At 49.7% G+C, this 17,773-nt stretch overlaps 1 protein-coding gene across 1 annotated transcript in view; it reads left to right on the top strand.

The window, feature by feature from the left end:
• Nucleotides 1-2,502: 2,502 nt before the first annotated feature.
• Nucleotides 2,503-17,773, top strand: part of LOC311587343 (coronin-7) — a 55,816-nt gene continuing 40,545 nt past the window's right edge. Inside the window, exons 1-6 of the mRNA XM_084764020.1 lie at nt 2,503-2,696; nt 5,659-5,755; nt 6,881-6,955; nt 12,127-12,197; nt 12,556-12,739; nt 13,558-13,634. Of these exons, the coding sequence (XP_084620146.1) occupies nt 2,637-2,696; nt 5,659-5,755; nt 6,881-6,955; nt 12,127-12,197; nt 12,556-12,739; nt 13,558-13,634 (564 nt within the window). The 5' untranslated portion in view covers nt 2,503-2,636. The remainder of the gene's footprint in view (nt 2,697-5,658; nt 5,756-6,880; nt 6,956-12,126; nt 12,198-12,555; nt 12,740-13,557; nt 13,635-17,773) is intronic.

The following is a 17,773-nucleotide window of genomic DNA, read 5'->3' as shown; positions in this document are numbered from 1 at the left end:
GGGTCTCTCTGTGTAGCCTTGGCTGTCCTGGACTCGCTTTGTAGACCAGGCTGGCCTTGAACTCACAGCGATCCGCCTGCCTCTGCCTCCCAAGTGCTGGGATTAAAGGCATGTGCCACCACGCCCGGCGGATCCAACAATTTTAACACGGGTTCTCATGGTTGCAAACAAGCACACTTTACCCACCGATCCATCATCACGACCCTGCCTCATTTTTTCCCCTTTTATTACTGATTTTTTTTTTTTTTTTTTTTTTTGGAGCTGGGGCTCACTTAGTATCTGAGGCTGTCTTGCAACTCACTGTGCAGCCAAAGCTGACCTAAAACTTGTTATGTAACTTAGTCCAGCATCGAACTTCTGATCCTCCTGTATCTCCCTAGTGTTGGATTTACAGATGTGCAAAACCCACAACAATGTCTGTCTGGGATGTCTTGTAAGTTTTAAAAATTATTTCCCTTTATTCTTATTTTATGTCTATGGGTGTTTTGCCTGCATGTATATCTGCAACACATGTGTGCAGGGTCCTTGGAGGCCTGAGAGGCTACTGAATGCCCAGGGACTGGAGTTACTGACAACTGTGAGCCACCATGCAGGTGATGGAAATGGAACAAGAGTCCTCTGGAAGAGCAGCTAGTGCTCTGACTGCTGAGCCATCTCCCTGTCCCCATTTGGTAGCTAGAAGCAGCCTCTTTTGCCTTCCCTCTTTCCTTAGCTTGCACCCTCCTCTCTCTCTCTCTCTCTCTCTCTCTCTCTCTCTCTCTCTCTCTCTCTCTTTTTGTGACAGAGTCTCAAACTATGGGTCCCAGAGCTATGTAGCCCAAGCTGGCCTTGAACTTCTGATCCTCCTCTTGAGTGCTGAGGATACAGGCATATGCCTCCTGGCTGTTTCATGCAATGCTGGGGATGGAACCCAGGGCTTCACGCATGACTGGCAAACATTCTGCCAACTGAGCTACATCCCCAGTTAAAATCACTTTTAAAGGAAAAATGATGGTCACAGATATTTTATTTATTGAGAATAAAGCTATATATCTTTTAGTCATCATATTCTCTGGTGTGAAAATAAAGCATTATAAAATGTGCATTTTTACTTGGCAATGGTGGCACTCTCCTTTAATCCCATCACTCAGAAGGCAGAGGCAAGCAGATCTCTGAGTTTCAGGCCAGCCCAGTCTACAGAGTGAGTTCCACTACAGCCAGGGCTACACACAAAAACCCTGTCTCAGGAAATCAAAAATTAAAAATAAACAAAAAATGCATTTCTATTAAAATACCCTTTAGTTAGCCACTCGTGGTGGCACACGCCTTTAATCCCAGCACTTGGGAGGCAGAGGCAAGAGGATCTTGTGAGCTAGAGGGCCAGCCTGGTTTACAAAGCGAGTCCAGAACAGCCAAGGCTACACAGAGAAACCCTGTCTCAAAGAACCAAAAAAAAAAAAAAGGAAAAAAACCTTTAGTTATGGATGATTATCACTCCAAATGTTAAACTTTGTGTTTCTCACAGGAAAAAAAAAACTTTTAAAAAACGATCTATTTGTTATTTTTATTCAGTTTGCCTGCATGTATGTATGTATGTGTGGTATATATATCCGTGGTACCCAGGAAGTTAGCTAAGGGTGTCAGATTCCCTGTAATTGGTGTCACTGACAGTTGTGAACCATCTGGGTCCTCTGGAAGAGCAGTAAGTGCTCTACCCGCTAAGCCACCACATAAGCCTCTAAAATATTTTTAATTAATTAATTACTTAATTAGTTCATTAGTTAGTTTGTTTAAGACAATAGCTCTCTCTATATCCCTGGCTGGCCTCAAATAGGTTTAAGCCCAGAACTCTGAAGGCAGAAGCAGATGGATCTCTGGTTTTGAGGCCAACCTGGTCTAACGAAAGGAGTTCCAGGACAATCAGAGCTACACAGAAAAACCCTGGTTTGAAACACAAAACGGGAGGGAGGAGGGAGGAGAGAGAGAGGGAGAGGGAGGGATTGAATTGATTCTTTTTGTTGTTGTTTGTTTTTTTGAGACAGGGTTTCTCTGTGTAGGCCTGTCTGTCCTGGACTCACTTTGTAGAACAGGCTGGCCTCGAATTTACAGAGATCTGCCTGCCTCTGCCTTCCGAGTGCTGGGATTAAGTTAAAGGCGTGCGCCACCACGCCCGGCAATTGACTGGTTCTTATGAGGCCGGCTTGCTTATCCTCAGTTTCTAGTCTAGTTAATTCTGCCCTGCTACTTGAGGAAGTATAGAGCGCAGCCAGGTCATTGAAAGGCCTTGGGGACTAATCCCAGGGCAAAATGTGTGGTCTCTTCAGTAGGAAGACAGCTGCGGCTCACATGACTAGTGCAGTAGACCCTCAAGCATCAGGGGCGTGGTTTCTCAGGGCAGCTTGGCAGCTATTGGCTGAGAGGCGGGGCCTGCGACCGTCCTGCGGAAGAAGGGCGATTCGGAGGCGTGTCCAGACGGGCCGCAGGTGCTTCTGATTGGTTGGAAGCTTGTCGGGGCGTGTCCTTCACAAGCTGCAGGCTGGTAGGGCGGCAGTCTTTGCAAGAGTCCCGGGCGGCGTCTCAGCGTGCACCTGAGACCTGACGCCCCTCAGCTCACCCTGTCCCAGCCTTCAGCCTGCGATCGCCCTGTCCCAGCCGCCATGAACCGCTTCAAGGTGTCCAAGTTTCGGCATTTGGAGGCCAGGCCGTCCCGCCGAGAGGTGAGTCCGGCCCGCGGATCCCACTCCCTGGCTTCTGGTCCCGGATGACTGTCATTCCCCCTGTGCTTGCCTGCGCGGTGCACACCCTGTCCTACAAAGACCCTCGCCCCGCCCCACCCTGAGCTTTCCACCCGGAACCGCTTTCCTTAAGCTAAATCCAGAGTCCAGGCTGCCCCTTCACTGCCTAGAGGACAGAGTCCAGAGCTCTGGTGACGCGCCCTGGCCGTTGGGTGATCCCAGAGTCGGCCTGGCTTGTTCGCTTCGCCCTGGGGACCCCCAAGAGGCCTTGGCAGCCCTTCCAGCCGGGACCAGGCCTTTGCTTCCGGTCGGCCTTGCTAGGAGCTAGGCTGGGAAACTGCAGATGCCGGACTCCTCCTTTCTGCTGTCTAGGATCGCCCCTGCCTGGGGCCGGGCTGTGGGAGAGATGCATCCCTTTCTTGTGGTCTGGTGAGAGCGAGGGTGTCATCTGGAGAGGGGAGCCCCTGGGCCAGGCAGGCATCCTCCCTCGGGTTTCCGCCAACTCTTCCTCTTCAGCTGGCTCAAGCTCTTCCTTTTACTGTGGTGATGCTACCGCTGGCGGTTGGGGCCTGGAGAAGCTAGGGCAGGTGGATGCCAGAGGGAGTATCAATACGGACAGCACAGTTGACGGGGCGCCAGCTAGCCTGTCTCCCCCTGTGTTATTTGGAAAGCCTGAAGATGTCTTCCCATAATCAGGTGTAGGAATTGACCTCCAGTGATCCGTCAGTGGCCCAAAGCAAGTTATGACAGCCATTCTCTGTCCTCATTCTCTGGACAGTACCCTTTCTGTAAGTCCTGTGTGCTGCCCAGCCCCTCTAGCTAGAACAGTGAGCATTAGGGCATTTCCCCCTTCCCTTTGGCACTTAGTCTCAGGAGGAAGATGGCCAACAGGCACAATATAGCACTGAAGACCAAGAACACACAGGGGTGTGTGGGTGGGCTGTAATGTAAAGTGTAAAATAGAGGTTAACATAATAGTGCCCAGGGAGGTGGGTTTAAACTGAGGCCAAAGGGTGAGAAGTAAGAAGAAAGCCAGAAAAGAAAGGGTGGACAGAGGGCGCTAGCCAGGTGGAGCATGGTGACGGGTGAGTACAGGGCAGTCCTGTGCAGGAAGAGGTTGAATTTTGTTCTGAGCACAGTATGGAGCCATGGAAAGCTATAGAGGACGTGTTTAGTATTGAGAGCTGCACTGAGCCATTATTAGGAGTGCGGTAATTACTACTGGAGGAGTCTGGAGAGACCTTCAGGGGCTCTGCGGCGTCTTCCCGTGTGGACCTCCATCCAGCAAAGTAAACAGATAGGCCCAGGGAATCAAGGGCCTCAGGAGGCGCCTTCAACAGTTTATGTGATTGGAGGTGGGAGAGCAGGCTATCTGTTCTCCTTATCAGAGCAGTTGTCTGTCAGTGTACAGTAAATATGAATCAGGAAGGGAAAGTAACGGGTGGTACTGAAAATGGACAGTAAGACAGGGAATTTAGGCGGTGATGCTTTGTGTGCGCGCACCAGGGCGTGGGGGAGCTTGGTCACAGAGGCAAGGATTGCGGAGCAGTGCTTTGGCACCAACAGAGGAAATGGGGCCCTTGCTGATCTCACTTGCAGGGCAAGCGGGCTTCCCCGCCTGTGGGGGTGTTAACGTAATTGCCTTCTCGCTCCTCTGGGGAAGAGCATGAGCTGAGGAAGCCTGGTCTTACCTTCTCCCTGCTGAGTGCGGATGTTCACAAGGGGCCCTTGGGCCCTGGAAGAGCCCTCAGCCAAGAAGCTGCAGAAGCCGAGCCCATCTTCTGTTAGATTGTCACTTCTCTGTCACCTTCCTCCTCTTTGAACTGAAATTTTCCCCCACTGACACACGCACTTCCTCTGACAGCCTTCTCTTCCCCCGCTTCCCCCTCTTCCTCCTCCTCCTCCTCCTCCTTATTAGGGAACCCTCTTAGCTACTTAGGTCGTTTCAGGAACATTTGGTACTTTTTTAAGGGACTGAGTGGGACAGACCTCGAAAATCCAAATCCAGAGAAATACATCTCTAACCGTGCAGCTTTAAGGTGGAGCTCCCTAGGGCTGAGGAAATGACTGTATTAGTAGCATGCTTGCTGTGCAGGCACGGAGACACGAGTTTGATGTCCACAACCTAGGTGGTTGTGTGTGCTTACGATCACCACACACCTGCACAGACAGGTGCACAGTTGGAACTCAACTAGCCAGCCAGCCTCCCTACATTTGTGAGTTCTAGACTCAGGCAAAGACCCTGTGTCAAAAAACTAAGTGGGTGGCTTCTGTGAAATGACACCAGAAGTCTTCTGGCCTCTGCATTCACACGCGCACTCACACGTACACGCAAACACACACACGCAAACACATACACACAGAAGATGCAGTTTTTTGGGTTACAGCCTGATCAGAGACTTGACACTAACCATGTTTCTTTCTTTCTTTCATTCTTTTTTATTTTTATTTTTTTATTTTTTGGTCTTTCGAGACAGGGTTGCTTGCTCTGTGTAGCTTTGGCTGTCTTATTTCTTTGTAGACCAGGCTGGCCTCGAGCTCACAGTGATCTGCCTCTGCCTCTTGTTTTGATTTGTTTGGGTTTTTTGTTTTTTGGGGTGTTTGTTTGTTTGTTTGTTTTTTGAGACTGGGTTTCTCTGTGTAATAGCTCTGGCTGTCCTGGACTCACTTTGTAGACCAGACTGGCCTTGAACTCACAGCGATCCGCCTGACTCCGCCTCCCGAGTCCTGGGATTAAAGGCGTGTGCCACCATGCCAGGCTCTTGTTTTGAGACTAGGGTTTCTCTGTGTAACCCTGTCCTGTCCTGGAACTCTTGGTAGAGCAGGTTGGTCTCAAACTCAAAGAGATGTTCCTGCTTCTGCCTCCCAATCCCAAATGCTGGCATTAGAGGTATACGATACCACTGCCTGGCTACTAACTGTGTTTCTTATTCTTTATTTGCAGGCCTGGATCAGTGACATTCGTGCTGGAACCACGCCCACATGCGGGAACCACATCAAATCAAGCTGCAGCTTGATTGCTTTCAGCTCTGACCGCCCAGGTAGGGAGGTAGACATGAAAGAAAGGGTTCAGACGTTGTCGGCATGGATAGGGTGAAGAAGAAGGAGAGCTGGTACGGCCTGGGCTGGGGGAAGGGGCAGGCCTTAGAGTCCTGTAAAGTGGTCAACGTACAGCAGTCACAAAGATTTTGCTTGTATATACACCACGGAGGTTGTTCTAGCCAGTCAGGAAAGAAGCTAGCGGTTCTGTTTCCAGCTGTCCTGACGGACAATTCCCCTCCTTGTATTTGGACTGCGGGTGGCTGGGATTGATTGCAGTGAAGACGTGAAAAGTCCTTGGGCCAGGTGCATGCAGCATGCCTGTTATCTCTGTGCTCCAAGAGCCTGAGTCTGGAAGATTAGGAGATGCAAGCCCACCTGAGCTACACAGACCCTGTCTCAAAGGAAAAAAAGGAGGAGGAGGAAGAGGGAGAGGAGGAGAAGGAAAGAAAATCCCTAACAAACAGAACCAAAGAAATCATAGTCAATCCCATGTGTTACTTGGGGCTCCCTTGGCTTCATGTGACAACCCAGACAAGCCAACTAAAGCACAAGATAAATACCTTTTTGGCTGACTAGGGGCTTTAGGCAGAGCTGGATCCAAAGGTTCACAAGTGCTATTCACCTCCACTCTCTGCCTCACCCCACCCCCATCCCTTTAGTTTAGTTTTGTTTTTTTTTCCAGACCGAGTCTCACTCTCTAGCCCAGGATGGCCTCCAACTTGCAGGATTCCTCTTGCCTCCGTCTCCCAGGTACCGTGATTATAGGTGTGAACCTCCTTACTTGGTTCCTAGTTTTTCTTTTGGTCCCTCAACTCAGCTACTTTGGGGTGCTGGCTTCCATCTCTGGTGAAGATGGGAGGAGTAGCAGCTGACAGCCCAAAGCTGACCTCTTATATGATCTACAGTGTGAGAAAGAAAACCTCTTTTTCCAGCACTCCATATACTCAGTGCAGATGGATCAAGCCGGGGAAGAACCTAGGTCCCTTCAATGTCTGGGAGAGAAGTAACAACTGGTAGAGGCTTTCAGGAGGTCACATGGTTTTGGGTCTGGTCTCAGAGTCTTTTGAGGGGAGACAAGTGGCAACCACTAAGCTCAAAGTAGTACCTCTGTGTTTGTGTAACAGGCGTATTGGGTATCGTATCACTAGAAGGCCGTGGAGAGAGCAAAAGGCGCGTGGCTTACCTCGGCTGCCATTCAGGTGAGCGGTGCTTGATCCTGGAAGCCTGGGGCTCCATACATGCTTGGTCCTGTTGCCTATGGCTTCTTGTCCTCACTGTGTGTTCTGCAAGGTACTTTCTGTCATAAACCTGTACCTGGTTTGGGATTTTGGCCTGAAAGAGGGAAGCTGGGTGTTCCAGTTCATCAGGGTGGCAGGAGAAGGAGGTATAGTATCAGTCCTGGGCTCCTAGGTGTACACACACACACACACACACACACACACACACACACACACACACACACACACACACACACCATCTGACTCCTAGCTGTGCATGTTCTCTGGAGTCTAGCAGGGTACCTCTCATTTCCAAGCCCCCTTCCCAGCCAGGCTGCTGAAAGCCACTCAAGGAAGTGACTGCGCTGCGCTGTAGGGTGGAGATGGGCCTTTACAAAAGGGCTTTTGTCTGCTGCAGCTGCTTCTGGGGGGTCCCCAGCAGGCTGCCTGGCAGAGTGCCCACTTTGGGGAGCGTTTGCTATCCCCTGGGCATTGGCTGTAGCTGCTATGGGCTAGATCTCTTGCTGAAGACCTGGGGTGAGGGAAGAGGATGCATCCTCAGTCCTCAGGCAGGATGGGTAGAGGGAGAGCTAAAAGTAGGGGTGCTGCTCGTTGTTCTGATGATGGTGACCCTGTCATCAATAACAAAGGCCAAGATTTATGTAGAGTAGTACTCTGCATGTTTTCCAATCTAAATTTGTTTGTTTTTTTTTTGAGACGTGGGTTCTTTGTGTAGCCCTGGCTGTTCTGGGACTTGCTCTGTAGATCAGATAGGCCTCAAACTCAGAAATCCCCCTGCCTCTGCCTCTTGAGTACTGGGATTAAAGGTGTGCACCAATATACCTAGTCTAGTGTAAATTATGTAAAAAAAAAAAAAATTTATGTGTGTGGGTGTTTTGCCTGCATGTATATCTGTGCATCATATGCGTGCCTGGTGCCTGAGAAGGCCAGAAAAAAGTATCAGATCCCTTGAGGTTGAAGTTACAGATGGCTGTGAGTACCATGTGAACTGGGAATTGATCCTATGTCCTCTGAAAGAGCAGCTAGTGCTTTTAACTGCTGGGCCGTCTCTCCAGCCCACTAATCCAAACTTTGGGGGAAAAAAAAATTGTGATGTCATTCGGATACCATCTGTAGTGCTTGTTTTAAGTGGATAGTTGTTTTTTTGTTTTGTTTTGTTTTGTTTTTTTGTTTTTAATGTGAATGGTTGTTTTGCCTGTATGTATGTCCCACATTCACGCAGTACCCTTGGGTGTTCTGGAACTAGAGATACAGATGGTTGTTGACTGCCAGTTTTCTTAAAGTTACAGAGTTATAGGCACCAGCATGCTGTTTCTGAGCACCGCTGTTTATCTGGGTCCCCTTCCAGTTACTAGAAACCTCGGCACAGCAGTCCTAGGCAGCCATCGCTTTTGCTCTCCGCTTCCAGAGCCAGAGCACATTATTTTCATGCGCATAGCCATCTGAGGTTGGCAGGAAAGCAGGCAGGAAACCGTTGGACCACAGCCACCCTGCCCAGCTCCTCCTAAGGCAACACACCCCCTGCACCCCTGACTGTGGAAGGCTTCCGGATTCGCCCCACAAACTTCTTTTTGACTTAAGCAGCTGGAGTTGGCCTCAGTGTTTTACTGAGGAGGAGAATTGCTGATGCAGGATGGACCAGAGCTGAAGGGATAATAGGGCTGGAGGAAAGGAAACGTGGAGGGCAGTGGGTTAGGATGGGGCTGTGGGCGGAGCAGCAAGCTAACATCACCACAGCAAGAGCCTTCCTATGGGGTGAGCAATACCGCTTTCCTTCTAGTCAGACGAGACAAGCAAAGCAGGGTGGACGTGGACAGGCGGCCCTCAGGTTTTCAGCCAGCAGGATCAGGCAGTGAAGCTGGCATCCAAAAAGAAATGAAACATGGTAATGAAATCGAGTCCCGCTAGAGCACTTCTACTGAGTCCTTGCACGCATAGGCCCTCCCTGAATTCTCATGACAGCCCAGCAGTTAGTACTGCAGTAACGTTCCAGCTAGAGCAATGAGGATACCAAAACACAGCAAAAAAGGAGCGGGCAGAAGGTTGGCCTCCACCAGCCTTATTTCAGAACCTGTGCTTGTCAGTGTGGTGTCACGCTGTCTTTCTTCAGCTGGAACTGCAGCAGGTCCTGTGGCCTCCCCTACTACCTCCATCCCACACTGCTCTAGGTGCCCCAAGATGGACAAGGTTAGAAGGCAGGGAGCCTCCAGAGGCAGAACAGTAGCCAGACCTAAAGTGCCCAGTGTCTCCCATCATTGGGGCCTATGTGGGCCAGAATTCCGCTTAGTACCTCTAGGGTAGACTATTTGATTGTTTGTTTTTCTAGACAGGGTTTCTCTGTGTGTAGACCTGGCTATCCTGGAACTCTCTTTGTAGACCAACCTGGCCTTGAACTCACACAGATCTACCTGGCTCTGCCTCCCGAGGGTTGGGATTAAAGGTGTGCGCCACCATGCCTGGTCTATGCAGACTTTTTACCCCTGTATCTCACTGAGTTATAGCCTTAACCTTTTATATTTTCTAACTTTGTGTTTTTGAAACAGCCTCTCGTTGAGTTGCCTAGGCAGGCTTTGAACTTTTATTCTCTCTGTCCCAACCTCCCAAACAGCTAGAATTACAGACTTAAAGATCTATGCCGCCAGGCCCAGCTTAGGGAGGGTTCTAGGGAGCTAGAGCTCAGTCAGACGAAAGGACAGCCTAGTGGCAGGCTCCTGCAGAGGGAAACTGAAGTCGACACTGCACCAAAGCAACTGTTCCAGCTTCTGCTTAGCGTGCCCTGTTGATAGGTGGCTTCCCGTTCTCCAGATACCACCAATTTGGGGCAGTTCCCTCATAAGTAAAAAGCATCAAGAAGCACACATGAAATCAGGCGCATATAGATCCTGATCCTGGTTCTGAGCTTTAGGGGTTTTTGTTGGTGTTTTGGTTTGTTTTTTCTTTTGGTTTTTTTCGAGACAAGGTTTCTCAGTGTAGCCCTGACAGTCCTGGACTCACTTTGTAGACCAGGCTGACTTTGAACTCATAGAGATCTGCCTGCTTCTGCCTTCCAGGTGCTGAGATTAAAAGCATGCACCACCACACCAGCCCGAGCTTCAGGATTTTTTAAAAAATTTATTTATTATGTATACAATGTTCTGTCTGTATATAGACCTGCAGGCCAGAAGAGGAAACTAGGTCTCATTTAGATGGTTGTGAGCCGCCATGTGGTTGCTGGGAATTGAACTCATGACCTTTGGAAGATCAGCCAGTGCTCTTAACCTCTGAGCCACTTCTCCAACCCTTTAAAAAAAATTTTTTTCAGGACAGGGTTTCTATGTGTATTCCTGGCTGTCCTGGAACTCTCTCTGTAGACCAGGTTGGCCTTGAACTCAGAGATCTGCCTACCTCTGCCTTCTGAGTGCTGGAATGGGTTATTTTTATCATCTTTTTTCCTGTGTGTGTGTGTGTGTGTGTGTGTGTGTGTGTGTGTGAGAGAGAGAGAGAGAGAGAGAGAGAGAGAGAGAGAGAGAGAGAGAGAGAGAATTAAAGTACACATGTCACAGCATGTATGGAGATCAGAACAGACAGCAACTTTCAGGAGTTGGTCCTCCTTCTCCAGAGGTTCTAGGGATCAAAGTTAGGTCATCAGGCTTGCATGACAAGTGCTTCAACCTGCAAAGGCATCTCACAGGCCCAGTGTAGGTTATTTTAAAACTACTACTGATCTGAGGAGATGGCTGAGCAGGTAGAGGCCCGCGTGCAGGCTTAATGCTATGAGTTTGATCTTGGCTTTCTTTCACAAAGGGACAGTAGTAAACTTACTCAGTAGAGTTACCTTCTGTCCTTCACATGCTGCCATGAATGTGCATGCCTGCATATACAAACTCATATACTAACTAAAATGAATTTAAAAATATGAATGTGGGGGCTGGAGAGATGGCTCAGCGGTTAAGAGCACTGACTGTTCTTCCAGAGGTCCTGAGTTCAATCCTCAGCAACCACATGGTGGCTCACAACCATCTATAATGTGATCTGATGCCCTCCTCTGGCCTGCAGATGTACCTGCAGGCAGAGCACTGTATATGTAATAAATAAATATTAAAAAAAAAAAAAGAATGTGTATATATAACCACAGCAATGTTTAAAGTTATATGAGAAAACAATCCCAGCATTTGAGAAGAAGAAACAGGAGAATCAGGAGTTAAACAACAAAAATGGATTTGAAAAACATAAGAAAGAGAGGCTGGAGAGATAGCCCAGCATTTAAGAACACTTGTGGCTCACCCAGAGGACTGGGGTTCACAAACATCTGTAATTCCAATGCAAGGGCCCTGACTTCTTTTGGCCTCTGTGGGCATCTGGCACACAAGCAGTGTATAGACACAGATGTCCACAAAGTACCTGAGTGCCTGATAAAGCTAAACATTTAAAAGAAAATAAAAGAAACTGACCCGAAAGACTCCATACTGTACTGTGTGGTTCTACATTAATGTGCAGAGTTGGAGCCATTAGACATTTTCTATAAAGTTCAAGGCAGTGTATACCTTAGGATGCCAAGGCTGTACAGTTTCTGGCCCAACTCCTCAACTTTGGGTAGCAGGTGCATTGCAGTAGTACAGTGTGTGCACAATGCCCTGAGTTTGATCTTTAGTACTAAAAAGAAACAAAAACAAAACAACAACAAAAATCAGGCATGGGGTAGCACTCCTTTAATCCCAGCACTCAGGAAGCAGAGGCAGGCAGATCTGAGTTTGAGGTCAGCCTGGTCTACAGAGTGAATTCTGGGACAGCCAGGGCTACACAGAGAAACCCTATCTTTAAACACCCCCCCCTCAAAAAACCCCCCAAAACAACAACAACTACCCAACTGAGCAAACCAAACTAAGTTACTTAGCTGTGTTGTTGTTCCTGGAAGTAACGCAGACCACATACATGCCAGTGCGTGGTGCTGGTGTGCTCCAATAAAAGCACAGAAGCAACAGCCTAAGGACTCTACAGGATATGTGAGGGAGAAAGAGTTCTGGATGTGTCCCCGCAGTGTCCAGCAAGAACGTGGCTTCTTGATGTGGGCAAGGTGTCACTGCTGAAACTCTGGAAAGATCTCATGGGGTCAGAAGGGACATTCAGCAGATGCAATTGCTCCTCCCCTACAGACCTGGTCACAGACGTGGACTTCTCCCCCTTTGATGACTTCCTCCTGGCCTCTGGCTCAGCTGACAGGACGGTGAGTGGGGCTGCTTGGAAGAGCTGCTTATGACCCAAGTGTCTGCTCAGAGCTGCTGCTGTGATCCTCCCTTACAGTGCAAGACTGCCTGCAGGGAAGCAGCCTGGAGAGGGGTACAGAGCCCATGCGCCCACTCACATCCTTGCTGGTCTCTGATTACACCCTGTGCTCCCTGAGTTGGGGTCCCCCTCTTCTCCATGACAGGATATGTAGATACCTAACTAATGGCTAAGGCAGGTGAGATGCCTTGTCCTCTCTCATGGATGGGACCTTGCTTGCTAGGACCAGGATAGCTCTGGGCTGCCCTGGCTGTAGCAGTGAGGTTCTTAGCTCCTGGACCACAAACCCGATCTTTCAGGTGAAGCTCTGGAGGCTGTCAGGCACTGGAGACGCCCTCCCCTCTGTTCCCGGAGTGGTGCTGGGTCCTGAGGAGCTGCCAGTGGAAGTACTGCAGTTCCACCCTACCTCAGACGGTATTCTGGTGAGCACAGCTGGCAGGGCTGTGAAGGTCTGGGACGTGGCCAAGCAGCAGCCTCTGACAGGTATGGCCACTCTGGAGTGGCTGCCCTTCTCTGCCAGCTCCCATCGGGACAACCTTTCCTTTCTCTGTTGGTGGTTTTAGTAGTGTGGAAAAAAACATGTATCAAGGGTCAGGTACAACTCAGTGGGGTGTGCTTCCCTTGTATTTCCGAGGCCCTGGGTTCCATCCCCAGCAACCTAAAAACTAAAATGTACCAAAGTATGACAGGGACATAGTATATGTTCTAAAGCCTTGTGATAAGTAGTGTGTCACTCTACTACTTTCAGTAGGCATCTCTTGTGCTCCAGACCTCCAAACTACAGAAGAAAGAGGGGAATGGAAGAGCAAAGATGAGGGTGACAGTGGGGGGATGTGTCAGAATGAGCAGAGGTGACCATGGAAGATGAGAGCCAGGCTGAGAAGCCGGGACTCTCAGAAGGTTTTGTTTTTCTGAGACAGGGTTTCTCTGTGTAGCCCTGGCTAGCCTGGACCTCACTCTGTAGACCAGGCTGGCCTCAAACTCAGAGATCCACCTATCTCTGCCTCCCGAGTTCTGGGATTAAAGGCGTGCACCACGACTGTGCAGCTTGCTGTTATTAAACCAGAAACTTATTAAATAGCAGCATATCCTGGTGAGGGCAGGCTTAGAGAAGGAAACCTCTAGAGGCATCAGTAGCTTGTCTGGATGGAGCTGCTGTCCCTGCCCACTGCCTGCTCTGGGCTGAAAGACCATCATTGCTGCTGACTTTGCAACTGGAGTTACCTCAAGACAGGCCTACCCTCATCTACTTTCCTGCTGCCCTTATCACTGGGCGCCTGACCTTGTCTGTTTCCCTGCAGAGCTGGAGGCCCACAAGGACCTGGTGCAGAGTGCTCTTTGGAGCCGGGATGGAGCCATTCTGGGCACAGCATGTAAGGTGAGCAGCAGCAAGCAGCCCTAAAGCTTAGCGTGGGGCAGGTATGATCAGGAAGTTCTCAAACCTTGTATGCTCAACTGAGTCAGGGCTCTCTGCCCCATCTGAAGCCCTAGGAGAGGGGGCTTGAGGAAAGCCCCATGCTGCCTCCTACTGGCCTGGCTATTTGGTTTTGGTGTTGTCTGGTATATAAGTAAAGCCATACCAGCTCCCTGAATGGTTTCTCCAAACAGCTTTCCAACTTGCTTCAAGGACAGTACAGATCAGTGGGCAGGTGTAACTCATCTCTGAAAGAGACATGGTGCTTCGAACTGATGAGATTGGTCATCAGAATGTGGCCTTGGCCAGAGGCTTGGGAAAGACACTGAGAAGATTTCATTTCAGGGCCAGGAATGTCAGGGTGAGCATATGTCTGTGGGACAACTGGAAACATATCAAACAGGTTTCTCCTATAAAGAAACTTCCAAGCCGGGCGTGGTGGCGCACGCCTTTAATCCCAGCACTTGGGAGGCAGAGGCAGGCGGATCGCTGTGAGTTCGAGGCCAGCCTGGTCTACAAAGTGAGTCCAGGGCAGTCAAGGCTACACAGAGAAACCCTGTCTCAAAAAAAAACAAAACAAAAACAAAAAAAAACTTCCTACTAAGCTAGGCGTGGTGGCACACGCCTTTAATCCCAGCACTCGGGAGGCAGAGGCAGGCGGATCGCTGTGAGTTTGAGGCCAGCCTGGTCTACAAAGCAAGTCCATGACAGCCAGGCCTACACAGAAAAACCCTGTCTCGAAAAACAAAAACAAAACAAAAGAAAGGAGCTGGTGTTGTGGTGACAATGGGCAGGTAGGAAGGTTAGCTAGAGGGGTGGGTGGTGGCCTGTGATGAGCAGTTTACATGTACACACTCCTGTGGCTTCTGCGTGGGTAGAACATGACTGAGGTGGGCAGCGTTTGTACTTAGGTTTTGGGACTGCCATCAGGGACTGTCTTTGTTCAGGGCCAATAGAGATGGAGGCCGTAGAGTATTTGGCAGTGGATCGGATGTGAGGGATGGGGATTGTGAGTTTGGATCTTGGGTGCCAAGAGAGGAGCCCTACGCTGAGACAGACATGCAAGCAGGTCTTGAGAGAGAATACCTTGTGTGAGTTGGATTGCAGGTGGTACTGCTACCGTGGTGACTGTAGGCATATTGGGGAGGGTACCTGGAGACATCCAAGTTTGTCTATGGACCTGGTGGAGTCCTGAGCCTCGTCTGAGCAGAGGATGGAAAGGGAGGTGCCGCTTGTGGCAGGTTCAGGGATGTTATCTGAAGGGAAGAATCATAGCTTGCAAGGAGAAGGTGGTGGTAAGAAAGCAAGAGGAGTGGGGCCTGGGACCCAGGCTGGAGGAGTCACCAAAACAGTGGTGTACCACAGTCTAGGAAACTGGAGGTAAGGGCTTTGCGGGTATGGGGCATTTCTGACGGTATTAGGGCCTGAAAAGACATGAAAAATGGCAACCAGGAATGATAGTGCATGACTATAGTTCTAACACTGAGGAGGTAGAGGCCAGGAGATCAGGAGTTCAAGGCCAGCATGGACTACATAAGATCCTATCTCAGAAAACAATAAAAGGAATGGAGGCCATGAAGGCCTCAAGCCCTGAATACCTCAAGGCCCATGGCTCTATATACACAAAGGACCCTTATTTCATAATTCTCATCTTTAATCTGCCAGTTTTTAAAAGATCGATTTATTTTATGTATGAGTGTTGTATCTGCATGTACAACTGCAGGCCAGAAGAGGGCATCAGATAGATGGTTGTGCGCCACCATATAGTTGCTGGGAATTGAACTCAGGACCTTTGGGAGAGCAGCCAGTGCTCTTAACCTCTGAGCCATCTCTCCAGCTTCCCCCCCCCCTTCCCCAAATCTGCCCTTTTTTAGAAGGCACATTTCTCAGCCTTTTACGAAATATCCTTTCTGGTATTGTTCGTTGTTCAATAGATTTCAGATGCTGGCTTGAGTTCTGGAGATTGAAAAGTAATATCACCCCAAGATGCTCTTGTTTATTCAGGTGTAATACTAGAGGAAGGGAGACACTTCCCAGAAAGTAAGCTTGGGCTTCATCCTAGAAGATGAGTCCTGGCTACAGACAGAATGAGCGTACCAGTCAGGGAAGCAGCCCTGATGACTCGCCCCTCAGGTGGAGAGACCGACTGGCCTCTCCTTTTTTTTTTTTTTTTTTTTTTGTTTGTTTTTTGAGACAGGGTTTCTCTGTGTAGCCTTGGCTGTCCTGGACTCACTTTGTAGACCAGGCTGGCCTTGAACTCACAGCGATCTGCCTGCCTCTGCCTCCCGAGTGCTGGGATCAAAGGCGTGCGCCACCACGCCCGGCTGGCCTCTCCTTCTTTTGAGAAACCTCCACACCCCTACCTCACTAATATGATGGTGCAGTTCCTTTTTCTCTGCTCTGAGCCCCATTTGCCACCAGAACTGGGCAGAAAACACAAAGAAGAGCCTGGTGAGTGATGGCAGTGTTGCTGATGCGCACAGTGTGGACACTGCCACTGTGCCCGGCCTCCTGCTGTCTTATACGGCAAAGTTAGAAGGAGCAAGCCAAGTCCATGGGACTCATGCTAGTTCCCCATGGGGAGACATTTCCCGTCTGTATTCAGAGCCCAAAGCTGCTAGGACAAGAAGGACATGTTTCCCAAACAGGTGACACAACAGAGTTATGAGCCCTGCTTTTTGCCCTCCTTTCCAGACCTCAGTGTGCTCCCTGTGAGGATGCACCATCTGTCTGCACATGCTAGGACTAGGAGATGCCTCGGTTATGTGCTCACTTCTGCTTTCCTTTGCTGGAAAAGTGTCTTGAGATCCTGGGTGGAAGTACTAGCCCCGCTAATACAGTACCTGAAGCAAGAAGCCACCCCGCATGACCACAGGTTATGTGGAGAAGCCCATGGTTTACATAGGTTGCCCAGAGTAGTGTTGGAGTGGTGGGTAAGCTCACTCCGGAAGACAGAGTCAGAGCCCCATCTTGGCAGGGGTTGTGGACCAGGCTTTGCTCCAACAGCTTTTTGCTGTTGCTGCTTGTACTGCCTGCTTGGGACAATATGGCATGCCCTTATCTGTCAGAAGTGCCTGGTTTCTCAGTCTTGTCTTGCCACACTGCTAGTGCACCGCAGCAGAGCACTTAAGGAACCCTAACCACTAATGACAGAGAGAAGAAACTGGAGGCCACTAGAGGGCGAACAGGCACCACAGATGGCGGCTTGGCCTGCTATGAGCTCCCTGCAGCCTCATTAGGACCTTTTGCCTAGTTCAGAACCGCCTCAAGGCTGCCTACTGTGAACCCGATTTGCATCCAGCCTTAAACTGCCACACTTAGCAGCTCAGTCTCCTCTGTGGAGCTTGTTGCATGCCAAAAACAATGTTGCATTCCCAACCCCAGTGCTCAGGTTTCCACAGGTCACAAAGCTAGTCAGTAGGGGGCATGGACGGCAGAGGCAGGCAGATTGCTGTGAGTTTGAGGCCACAAAGGGGTCTACAAAGGGAGAAAACCTACACAGAGAGAAAACCTGTTTCCGAAACAAAACAAAACAAAAACAAAAAACAAAAAACAGCTGGTCAACGGTGGGTTAGCATTGGAATGTAAACTCCAGCTTTCCTCAGCAGCTCTAGCCCTGCCTAGTGAGAAGTGTTTTAGCTCTTCACCTTGGGAACTTTGTATCTCCCCTGTCCTGTATGTCTCTGGCTTATCTGTTTTCCCTGTTGTCACTCTCGCAGGTCACTCTCCATCCTTTGCTGCCTTTGTCCTGCCATGCTCTGGCTGTGCTTACTCTTCCTCTGCCTTTCGCGCTCCTCGTGTGTCTGATCTCACATGGCCCTAGGAGCCCTGGCTTAGGACGCACGCCCTGGACTGTGCCTGGTGCAAAGTAACGTGCAGTTGGGAAAGCCTTTCCAGAATAACCTGGGGCCTCTCTGTCTGCGCTAGGCAGGCCCGAGCGAGTGCCCAGACCCCTCTAGCCACTCCCTGCCTCCTGCAGCTCCGTCTTTGCCTGTGGTTCCTCCGCTCCCTCTATCGTCTTCATTATAGTTATATGTCTTTTCCCTTCTTTTTTGGGGGGGTGGGGGTGGGTTTTGGCTTTTTTTTTTTTTTTTTTTTTTGGT

This window comes from Acomys minous (assembly GCF_964271855.1).
Source record: "Acomys minous genome assembly, chromosome: 16".
Lineage (NCBI taxonomy): Eukaryota > Metazoa > Chordata > Mammalia > Rodentia > Muridae > Acomys > Acomys minous.
This window is presented reverse-complemented; position numbering and strand designations above follow the sequence as displayed.